Source organism: Pristis pectinata, chromosome 24, assembly GCF_009764475.1.
Source record: "Pristis pectinata isolate sPriPec2 chromosome 24, sPriPec2.1.pri, whole genome shotgun sequence".
In the NCBI taxonomy this organism is placed as follows: Eukaryota; Metazoa; Chordata; class Chondrichthyes; order Rhinopristiformes; family Pristidae; genus Pristis; species Pristis pectinata.
This window is the reverse complement of record NC_067428.1, coordinates 15,233,089-15,244,489: the sequence shown is the minus strand read 5'-3', so window position 1 is coordinate 15,244,489 and position 11,401 is coordinate 15,233,089. Positions and strand designations below refer to the sequence as shown.

At 44.8% G+C, this 11,401-nt stretch overlaps 1 protein-coding gene across 1 annotated transcript in view; it reads right to left on the bottom strand.

The window, feature by feature from the left end:
- Positions 1-4,076: 4,076 nt before the first annotated feature.
- cilp2 (cartilage intermediate layer protein 2) overlaps positions 4,077-11,401 on the bottom strand; it is a 29,606-nt gene continuing 22,281 nt past the window's right edge. Inside the window, exon 9 of the mRNA XM_052038281.1 lies at positions 4,077-6,448. Coding sequence (XP_051894241.1) covers positions 4,077-6,448 — 2,372 coding nt within the window. The remainder of the gene's footprint in view (positions 6,449-11,401) is intronic.

Genomic DNA, 11,401 nt, shown 5'->3' with positions numbered 1-11,401 from the left:
GAGCACGTTGGGATTGTACTTCAAACACTGCCAAAAAAAAACTGAATTAAAAAATGTTTCCAACGGGACAATTTGTTCCCTTTGATATTGCAACAGATTGTGATTACTTTTTATTTGTTCTGGCATAATAACGTTTCTTCACCTCTGGGACATAAGATGCAGTCTCTTTTATCTAATCTTGCCAGAGCCTACTGAATGCATTGCAGAGCAATCAGAGGTCCCTGATTCTATGCTTACAATCCTTCAAGAGCTCTGTTTTTGTCCAACTCTACCCTCTTGCACCCAATTCTCATTATTCCAGCCTTGGTGGCTGTGCCTTCAGTTATCTAGTTCGAAAGCTCCGAAATTCTCTCTATAAACCTTTCTCACATCTTTTAAGACACGCCTTAAAACCTACCTCTGTGGTCAGCTTCCATTACAGTATATCCCCTGTGCCTTAGTGTCAATTCTGTACATTTACACACTTGTGAAACATATTGGGATATTTTACAATGTTAAAGGAGCTAGATGCGTGCAGATTGCTGATGTTAGATCATCTTTTTGCCAACTGCTCCTAGTTAAAGGCCACACATAATGTTGTTGCATTCACACACAGAAGTGCAAAGCCAAAATTGTTTCTGACAAATTCTTTACACATGCATTGCAAATCAACTATGAAGATCCAAAATGTACTCTAAAATTGGCCTTTATTGCCACATTTACAAGATACAGTATGCTTGCAGGTGGTTGCATCGCTGGTTTGGTCATTCAGATGTCTGGATGAATGATATGGAGAGACAAGCTCAGACACGACCACAGCAGCTGAGGAATTACATAATTCCAGAATTATAAAAACTAATATTTGTAAGAGTAACCATGAAACCAACAAACTATTAAAAAACTCATCCTAGTCCTGTTCTGGCTTACACATCACTCCAAACTCACAGCAATGTGTTGACTCTCATTAACTGTCCTCAAAAATGGCCTTACAAGCCACACAGAACAGGGGCAATTGGGAATAGGTGATAAAGGCTGGCCCTGAAAGTGGCAACCCATCCTGTGTATGAATGTAAACTGAATGTGAACAATTACACCTCTTCCAGTGCGTCAAAGTTGCTGTGAAATTGAAACACAACAAATCTTGGAAATGCTTTTGAGGCTGAGGCAAGCTGTTGGCTTGCCATGACCTTCACATTCAATGAAGTATTTCTCAAGTGTTGTCATCAATATAATGTGAAAAACACTGTAAAATTTACACTAAAGTACTAATCCCCAGTGTGGGGGCCCTCTGGAAAATCGGGCAAAAGGTTCATTTGATGATCTTAAACCTTAGAGGTAATTTTTCACTTGTTTCTTGGCAGAAGCCTGATGCTTGGAATGCAACATCAGCTCCCCTTAGCCAAGATATTTCAGTGTTGTTGGCCCAATTTTCTGCAATCATCTGCTTACAGTGCGGCTTACAAGGCTGAACAGTTTTCCATTCATATTTACAATGAGAACCTTCAGTGAAAGTCCAAGGCCCATTGCTGATGGGATAATGGAGGGATGTTGAGAATGATCAAAGAGAAAGAACTTGAATTGTTATAGTGCCTTTCACAACCCTCAGGCATCCCAAAGTGCTTCACAGCCAATAAGGTATGTGTGTACTTTTTGTTGGAATATTTGAAACCAAAAAATGATGATAGAGAGATGCCAAGATTGGGGTTTATTATCTGCAGAACCAAAGGAAGATTCCATATATTTGAGAAATTAGGAAGGAATATGGGAGAACTAATGCTAATCCCAGTTAGATTTACGCCTTCAAGACAGAGTTTTGATCCAAATTCTTCCCTCCCTGATTCTAATACCCTCCAGACATACAACTTTCTCAGATGCCCAAGCTCCTCTATTAATGGCACCTTGCAAATCCCCAATTTCTATCAGTTCATCTTTAGTGGCTGAGCCTTCATGTGTCCTAAATTATGGAATTCCCTCCCTAAACTTCTCTGCTTTATTTTCCCTCCTCTAATCCTATCCTTAAATCTATCTCTTTGACCAAGCAATTGGTCATCTGTCCTAATATCTCCTTACTTGGGTCAGTGTCAAGTTTTGTTTGATAACAGTCTTGTGAAGCTCCTGAGATGTTTTACTCTCTTCAGGGCACTAGTTAAATCCAATTTGTTGTGATTTGATGCAACTGCTAGAAGTCAAAAGTCAGCTATGGCTGGTTTTGTTCCCTAAAGGACATAAATGATTCAGATTTTTATGACAATACAACATCCTTACAGTGGTATTTACTGAGATCAATCTTTTAATTCCAGATTTCACTAGTATGAACTAGCTGGGAGCAAAGGAATTGTTAGACATGAACATCCCCAAGGCCTAACTAGTTAGCCTCTACAAAAATCACAACTCTGTGAAAATAAGGTTGCTGTCCAATCACTGCAATTAATCTCACTGAATGAGTCTGCAACAAACCCAGGCTGAGGAAACCCCAGTGTTGGATTGTTTTGGGACCTAGAACATAGAAGAGTACAGCAGAGGAACAGGCCCTTTGGCCCACCATGTCTGTGCTGACCCTTACAATTTTAACTAATCCTATCTGCCTGCACATGGCCTATATCCCTCCATTCCCTGCCTATTCATGTGTCTAAATACTTGTTAAACATTACTATTGTATCTGCTTCCACCACTTCCCCTGCGAGCGCGTTCCAGGTACCTACCACTCTGTGTGTAAAAAAACTTGCCTTGTAAATCTCCTTTAAACTTTCCCCTCTCACCTTAAAGCTGTGCCATCTAGTATTTGAGATTTTCACCCTGGGGAAAAAACACTCTGACTATCTATCCTATCTATGCTCCTCATAATTTTACTTACTTCTATCCGGTCGCCCTCAACTTCCTGACATTCCAGAGAAAACAATCCAAGTTTGTCCAACCTTCTAGCTCTCAAGTAACTCACTCCAATATTGAGGGCCCAGAGGGGAGCTACTTTTCAGTCACAGTGGACAAAGTTTGTGCTTATGTGTTAATCAAGATGTGCCCGAATCACAGATGAGTTTGATTCATGTGGCAAGTACACAGCCAAGCACCTGAACCATTTAAAACACAGAGGAGATATCTCGAATACAATCTGCTTTGTACCAAGTCTCTCTGCTGCAGAGTTTAGCTAAACTGCAATATTTCCTCAGCAGAGCACCCTTCTGTTTTACAATGGATCTTGAAAAGAACAAGAAGCTTACTTCTTGTCCTTGAAGCAATCTGCACCCACCCCCCCCCCCCCCCCCCCCCCCCCCCCCCCCCCCCACCCCATGCCTCTATCCTTCCCAGCAGTACCCCTGATCATCAGTGCTGTAGACTGGTCTCTCAATCAGGAGCTGCACACAGACCTAAAGCAGGGAAGGATGCTAGGTTTCCTTCTGGATCTTTATTTGGGCAGTTTGATTGTTGCTTTTATTGACACCAGCTATTTGTTAACAGGTTTTGAAGCAAACAAGTTTGAATTCTCAGACTGCCACAGCAAGATTTCAAATGCCTGCCCCTCTGAATTGTAAGTCCAATAACACTGTCCAGCACACCACCAGATCACTCTAACTAAATTCCATCTAAAATGTCCCATCAATCAGAGGCACTAACCCCCAAGCCACTCCTGACAATGAGTGTCCCACTGAATGGAGAGAGAGCATCAGTGTGTCCCAATGAGGAGTTCTGAGCTGCAGGATCACCTCCACTATGTAGTAGCTTGAGACTTTCTCTCCAACTCCTTCCCCACCTGCACATACCTCATAACCTAGTACCACTCTGGGTTCATGTCACATAGAAACCCGTGACCACCCAGAATCAAAAACTCCCACCCCATCAGTTTATGTTCTTGTTCAGCCTTGGATCCCAGAAGTGAAAGGATGAAAAATTTAGCTCGTGAGGTGTTCCAATGAAACGTCCGTGTTACAGAACTGGGTGTGGTTTTCCTTGCCTGTGTCCCCTGCCGAAGAATTCTTCATTTCTTGACTCAAAATATAAAAAAGTCACTTAGAAAACAAGCTGCAGTCACTATAGAGTTCAGTATGTACAGATTTTTACAATAAGCCTGCCACTTAAGGGTCAAGGGAAGTCCATCCTGTCTACTGCCGGGCCGGTCTACTCTTCCGCTCACTTCCCCTGGTCCGGCGATTCCTTTGCCCCGAGGGATAGGCCACAATCCGTGACTGGGCGGGTCGTGTTTGGACCATTCTCCTCATTTCCGCCCCAATTTCTGCTATGGTCTCAGCCGGGGAGTTCTGGATACGCTGGAAGAGGCTCTGCCGGGTCACCGCCTTCTCCTGACAGCTAAAGGTCAGGGCGTTGCCCACGTTAACCTTCATCTCTCGGGAAAAGCCATCGGAGGTGCCGTCAAAGCAGCGGCCAATGGCAATCTCCTTGGCCAGCCTGGGGTTCTGGTCGGTCACAGTGTAGATGCCGTAGTTGTGGCCCAATGGGTCAACAGGGGCCAGCATGCTGAATGCTGCTGTGTCGTTGTTCACGGCCAGTGGCGGGTGTCTGCGCAGGTACTCCTGCAACAGGCTGTTAATTGCAGTTCGACGGCAGTTGCCCTGGGGGATCAGCGTCACTAGGGTGCGGTCCACCGCGCTTTGGTCGAACAGCATGCCGCCGCACTTGAACTCAACACAAGCCGATGAAACACTCGCCCTGACCAGGTCATGGACGCTGCGCGTGTCACGGATACCGTACAGCTGCCCCGTCGTCTCTGGGTGAGTGCCACCGTAATTGCGCGACCTCACCATGACCTCCTCCGGTCCATTCACTTTGACCTTGATGTAGCAGGCCCGGAACTCTTGTGGGTTCGGCCACCAAGCAAGGTGGTCACCAGTCCAACTGGTCAAGTCATTCTCCTCAAAAGGAACCACGTTGTATTCGTACTTGTCCTTTTCCACTTTGTAAAACCTGAAGTGGTTGGCCGAGACTGGGGCGTCCTCACAGTCTCTCATGTTTTGATATGGGTATATTGGACCATTGGTCTCGTCAATGTTGTTTGCATTGGGCTTAGGGAGATTAATTTTAAAGGCAGTTTTCTTCAGCTGCTTGTCCTTGTGGTCGGTTCTCTGGTAGTCCAGTTTGCCCAGGAAGGGCTGAGACACCCCAATTATGTTGGGGTTCATTTTAGGGCTTGAGGCAGCGGCTTCCAGCTCCTCAGCACCAAGAGTGGCTGTGACATAAGCTGTGTAGGCATCCGGCCGGGCAGCGTCGCAGAAAGCGGGAAGGCAAGCTCCATTGGGCCCGGTTATTACACTGTCGAATCGCCCCCAAGCCCGAGGGTTGGCTGTATAGCCAGGCAATGGCTCGAGGTTAATCAGTGATATCACCACTCCCTCCAGCTGCTCTCCAGGCAGGAACTTCTCACTCATGTAGGCCCGAACTTTCACATAGCAACGCCTGCCCTCAGGAACATCTAGGTTGAACAGCCGCCGCTCCCGGATCTCCATGTTGCCGATCAGGAACGTCCTCTCCTCACGCTTGTTCCGCTTCTTCTTCTGGATGTGGAAGAGGCCCTCCTCCTCCCAGAAACCCGTGTCCGGGTTCAGTGACCACAGCTTCATCTTCTGCACGTGCTCAGGCATCTTGACACTAGCTGTGTCCAGGTAAACCTGCACTCCGGCTGCATCTAGCGGCTGGTTGGATGATTCCTCTCGGAAGTCTGCCGAGAACATGCCATAGGTCCTCAGTGGTTGAACATTGCCCTCATTGTCCACAAAGCTGAGATCACTCGAAGCAGTCATAGCCAGACTGATATTCCTCGGGTCCAGAAAAGTCACAGTAGCTTTGACCTTTCCACTGTAACTCTCCCCATTGCTTCGACGGAAGGAATTGGGTGGAATTTCAATCTCTCCAATGGTGTCCTCCCCTTCCATTTCCCCCAGAGGTATGGTGATACCTTTAGTGGAATCAACTTCAATTGTTTCTGATTTTCTCAAGAGTTTAACCTTGAAGTACACCGCGCCACTCCTGCGGTCAAAGGGAAAGACTTTAACTGTGTCTACAAACTTGCCCAGCCTGTCCACAAACTGCACAACAAGCCTTTCTGTCTCCTGAGGCACCTGAATGGTGAAGGTCCCCTTGTAGCCAGTGAGGCCAACGTGCTCACCGCCAATGAAGATCTGTCCAAAGCGTAGGGGCTCCCCATTATCCGCCGCCACTGCCTGGCCTTGGACCAACACCTTGGGCTCCGTGCACCTCCTGCAACCACACTTAGCTACCACCTTGACAGGAAGGGTGTATCCCTGGCAGGTGATCTCCTTGTACTCTGTCCGCTTCACCCCACAGCAGTAGTTGGTGTTGTCCTTACAGCGGAGCTCATCGCCCAGATCACCAGTGCAACCTACATTGGGACACTTCCTGACATTGTAGTAGAAGGAATTGGTAGCAGCCTGGAAACAGTCCCCGGGCAGTTTGATGAAGTGCTCCAGTGGTTTTGACTTGCAATTTGGTTGTCCTTTGGCTGAGGAAAAAGTTATATAAACACAAAGAGATAAGGTCAGTGTTTGCAGCTGGGAAACAGGCTATTCAGCAACAACAGTATGTATTCTAAATAACCTCTTTAATATACAAAACATCTCAAGGGGCTTTACGGCGCAGCAGGCACACAAGGATTGGCATTAGGGCAAATGACCAAAAGCTTCATGGAAGGGCAAGGAGCTAAGGAGAGTTAGGAAGGCAGAGAGTTTAGGGAAGGAACTCCAGAATTTAGGTGCAACAAACAACCTGCTGGAGGACCTCAGTATGTCAAGCAGCAGCTATGGGAGGAAAGGAATTGTCAATGTTTTGGGTCAAAACCCTGAATCACAGGTGATGGTGATCTAATTGTTGCCCTTGCTAACTGATCAACTAACTGAGCTTGTTTGGGATAAACCTTCACCCGCTGGATCATTTGGGAATCTGCAGACATTCGTATCCCTGCCTTTATGGTGCATTACTCCCTGGGATTGTGGTGTATTCATTTGCAGTTTGACTTGTGACTTCCTGATATACCTGTCAACTGTGTAACATCCTGTCACTTATTCAATCAAATGTATTTGTTGAGCTAATGTTCACTTTGGAAACTTTTAAATAAAGGTGGAGGGAAAAAAAATCACAGTGTCCCTTCAAAACGTCTGCAGATTCCCAAATGATCAAGGGTGTGAAGGTTTATCCCAAACATGCTCAGTTACCTGATCAAGAGCAACAATTAGAGCAGCAGCACCCAGGATGCAGGGTTTTTCTACCCGAAACATCGACAATTCCTTTCCTCCTACAGATGCTGATGGACCCGTTGAGTTCTTTCAGCAGATTGTTTGTTGCTCCAGATTCCAGCACCTGCAGTCTCTTGTGTCTCCAGAACTTAGGGCTTTGGCAGCCAGGGGCACGGCAACCAATAGTGGAGTGATCAAGATCAGGGATTTGCAGGATACCAGAACTGGAAAAGTGTACAGGTCTCAAAGGGAAAACTTTTATCAGCATCTACCCATCAAACATTCTTACTTTCTCAACTCCAGAGTGTCCAGGCCATTTTACTCATGGGCCAACCACCACCGCTCCCCCCCCATCAGAATTTTGTCCAAGGAACCTCTATGTACTGTCTCCATGGCAAGTCTGACCTTCCTTAGTTAAGGACAACAAAGACATAGTACATGCATTCCACCACAATTGCATAGGAGACTATTCAGCCCCTCAAGGTTTTTCTGCTGCTCAGTAAACCAATGGTTGATTGTTATCTTAATTCAGTCCACCAACCTTGGCTTCATATTCTCAAATACTCTTTGACAGTAAAAGTTAATTAATCTCAGATCTTAAATGACAAATCTTGCATCCATTGCGATGAGTGGGTGAGAGTTTTGCATGTCAAGTAACTTTTGCGTGAAAGAATATTTTCTAATTTCTCTCCTGATTGGCCTAGCTCTTTCCTTCTTGTAGAATCCCCTTCCAGCACAATGTGCTTCTCTGAAACCCATTCATGATCTTAAAGCCTCGATCACCATCACTCATTAATCTTCGAGGGAATACAAGCCTAGTTTGTAATAACTTTCCTCATAATCTAAACCTTTTCAGGAAAGAGATCAGAGAAACTGCAATTGTTCGCTTAAGAAGAGGAAAGACTCATGGGGGCTTTAATTGGCTGTTCAAATTTATGAGGAATTTTGACAATGAAAATGAGAAGAAATCATTTCCTGTGGCAGGAGGGTTGAAAACCAGAGAATACCAGAGCTGAGGAGATTTTTAAAGACATTTTTACACAGTAAGTTATGATGACCTGTAACGAGGGTGGTTAACACAGATTTAACAAACTCTCAAAAGGGAATTGAATGAATACTAACATTTTTAAAAATGCGGGGTTGTAGGGAAAGAGCAGAGATTGGGACCAATTTAAATGATCTTTCTAAGAGCAAGCAGCCTCTACCTGTGCTGTGAGGAGTTATTAGAACATAGAACAGTACAGAACAAGAACAGGCCCTTCGGCCCATGATGTTGCACTGAACTAATTAAACGCCTAACTATACTAATCCTTTCTGCCTACACAATGTCCATAACCCTCCATTTTCTGCACATTCATATGCCTCCAAGAGCCTCTTAAGTGCCTCCATTGTATCTGCCTCCACCACCACCCCAGGCAGCACATTCCAGACACCCACCACTCTCTGTGTAAAATAATTGCCTCTCCTGTCCTTATAGTACATGCCCTCTAATTCAGACAGCATCCTGGTAAACCTCTTCTGCACCCTCTCCAAAGCCTCCACATCTTTCCCATAATGGAGCAACCAGAATTGAATGCAATACACAAGATGTGGCCTAGGTAGAGTTTTATAAAGCTGCAACATAACTTCCCAGCTCTTGAGCTCAGTACCTCGACTAATAAAAGCAAGCATGCCATATACCTTCTTTACCACCCTATCAACCTGTGCAGCCACTTTCAGGGAGCTACGGATCTGGACCCCAAGATCCCTCTGTACATCAGCAGACTTAAGGGTCTTGCTATTAACGGTGTATTGTCCCATTACGTTTGATCTCCCAAAGTGAAATACATCACTTTTGGCTCAATTAAACTCCATCTGCCATTGCCCTGCCCATATCTGCAACTGATCTATATCCCGCTGTATCCTTTGACAATCTTCTACACTATCCACAACACCACCAATCTTTGTATCGTCTGCAAACTTACCAACCCACCTATCTACATTTTCATCCAGGTCATTTATATATATTACAAACAGCAGAGTTCCCAGTACAGATCCCTGAGGAACACCATGAGTCGCTGACCTCCAGCAAGAATAAGTCCCATCGACCATTACCCTGTCTTCTATGGGCAAGCCAATTGTGAATCCAAATGGCTAAGTCACCATGGATCCCATGCACCTTAATCTTCTGGATGAGCTTACCATGAGGGGCCTTGTCAAATGCCTTACTAAAATCAATGTAGGCAGCATCCACTACTCTACCTTCATCAATCACCTTTGTCACTTCCTCGAAAAACTCAGTCAAGTTAGTAAGACACGACTTGCCCTGCACAAAGCCATGTTGACTGTCCCTAATTAGGCCATTGTTTTCCAAATGCTCATAAATCCTATCCGTAAGAATCCTCTCCAATAGCTTCCCTTTCATTGACATGAGACTCACTGGTCTAGTTTCCAGGATTATCCCTATTCCCTTTTTGAATAACAGAACAACATTAGCTACTTGCTAGTTCTCCAGGACCTCATCTGTGGCTAGAGAGGACACAAAAATCTTGGTCAAAACCCCAGCAATCTCATCTCTTACCTCTCTCAATAACCGAGTGTATATCCCATCAGGCCCTGGGAACCTATCCACCTTAATGTTCTTTAAGAGACCCAACACTATCTCTTTATCTCAAAATGCCCTAACATATCAGCACACTCCACACTGACTCCACGTCCTTCCCCTTGATAAATACCAAGGCAAAGTACTCATTTATGACCTCGCCCACATCCTCCGCCTCCAAGCACATATTCCCTCCTTTATCCTTGAGTGGTCCTACCCTCTCCATAGTTATCCTCTTGCTCTTTATGCACATATAGAATGTCTTGGGATGCTCTTTAATCCTACTTGTCAAGGACTTTTCATGGCCCCTCCTGGCTCTCTTGATTCCCTTCTTGAGTTCTTTTCTAACTTCTTTATAATCATCAAGGGCTCCATTTGATTTTAGCTTCCTAAACCTTACATATGCTTCCTTTTTCTTCTTGATTAAATTCACCACTTCTCTCGACATCCAAGGTTCCCTTACTATGCCGTCCTTGTCCTTCCTTCTTACTGGAATATACCTGTCCTGTACTCCGTGCAGTTGGTCTTTAAACATCTTCCGCATGTCAGATGTAGACTTGCCCAAAAACAGCTGTTCCCAGTTAACTCTTCCTAGTTCCTGCCTAATGCTCTTGTAATTTGCTCTACTCCAATTTAATATTCTCCTGCAAGGGTGGTAGACACAGATTTAACAAACTCTCAAAAGGGAATTGAATGAATGAGTTAAAAAAAAATCAAACAAAAAACAAGGCTGTGGAGAAAGAGCAGAGATTGGGATCAATTTAAATGATCTTTCTAAGAGCTTGCACAGGCATGATGGACCAAATAGCCTCTTAATCAAGGGAATGTGATTAGACAAGGCAAAGTCTGCCTTTAGGGCAAAACTCACAACTTCCAAAGTTCATTCTCTACATGAAGCAATGTGGAATAGGATCATAGAATAGAAAACATGCAACAAAGGAGGCCATTCAGCCGATCATGACCATGCCATTTGAGAAAGAGCTCCAGCCTTATTCCATCTTCCGGCATTTCCCTTCCATCATATGGATGGGAAAATGTTTCCCCATCTCCCCTCATCCTTCAAATTATTTTACATTGATATCCCCTGGTTCCTGACCCCTCTGCTAAGGGAAAGAGGCCCTTCCTATTGGGCTCTTAAGCCACTGTGGGGCCCCAAAAGATATTGTTTCTGAATAAGAACTCCCTTATTCTCCAATGGTTTTGCTAAGAAGAGGGTGCCAGATGGTGAAAGACCTCCTGGAATTATTTGAAGAGAAGCAGAAGCTCTTACTATTGTCCCTGGCTAATATTTACCTTCAACCAAAGTCACTAATCTAGAAATTGATTTTCATCCACTTTTGGTGCATTAAATAGGTGCTGCATATCGCTTAAATGGTCAATGCTGCCTCCACAAACGTTTGTGAAATTGGGTAAAAACATGATAGCAAAGTAAAGGCATTTTGCTCTAAAACAGGACCTGCACGGTTCCTATCAGGAGCTGCATGCAGACCTCATAGTTGCCCTGTCATTGCCATATTGAATGTACTCTCAATGGCAGCTAAGTCCCTTGGAGGTAAGAAAAGGCATGAATGACAGAGTGAGCTTCTGTGTGCCTGGGCACTTTCCACGTCATGTTGTGCACTGATTAACTCCCGTACCCTGC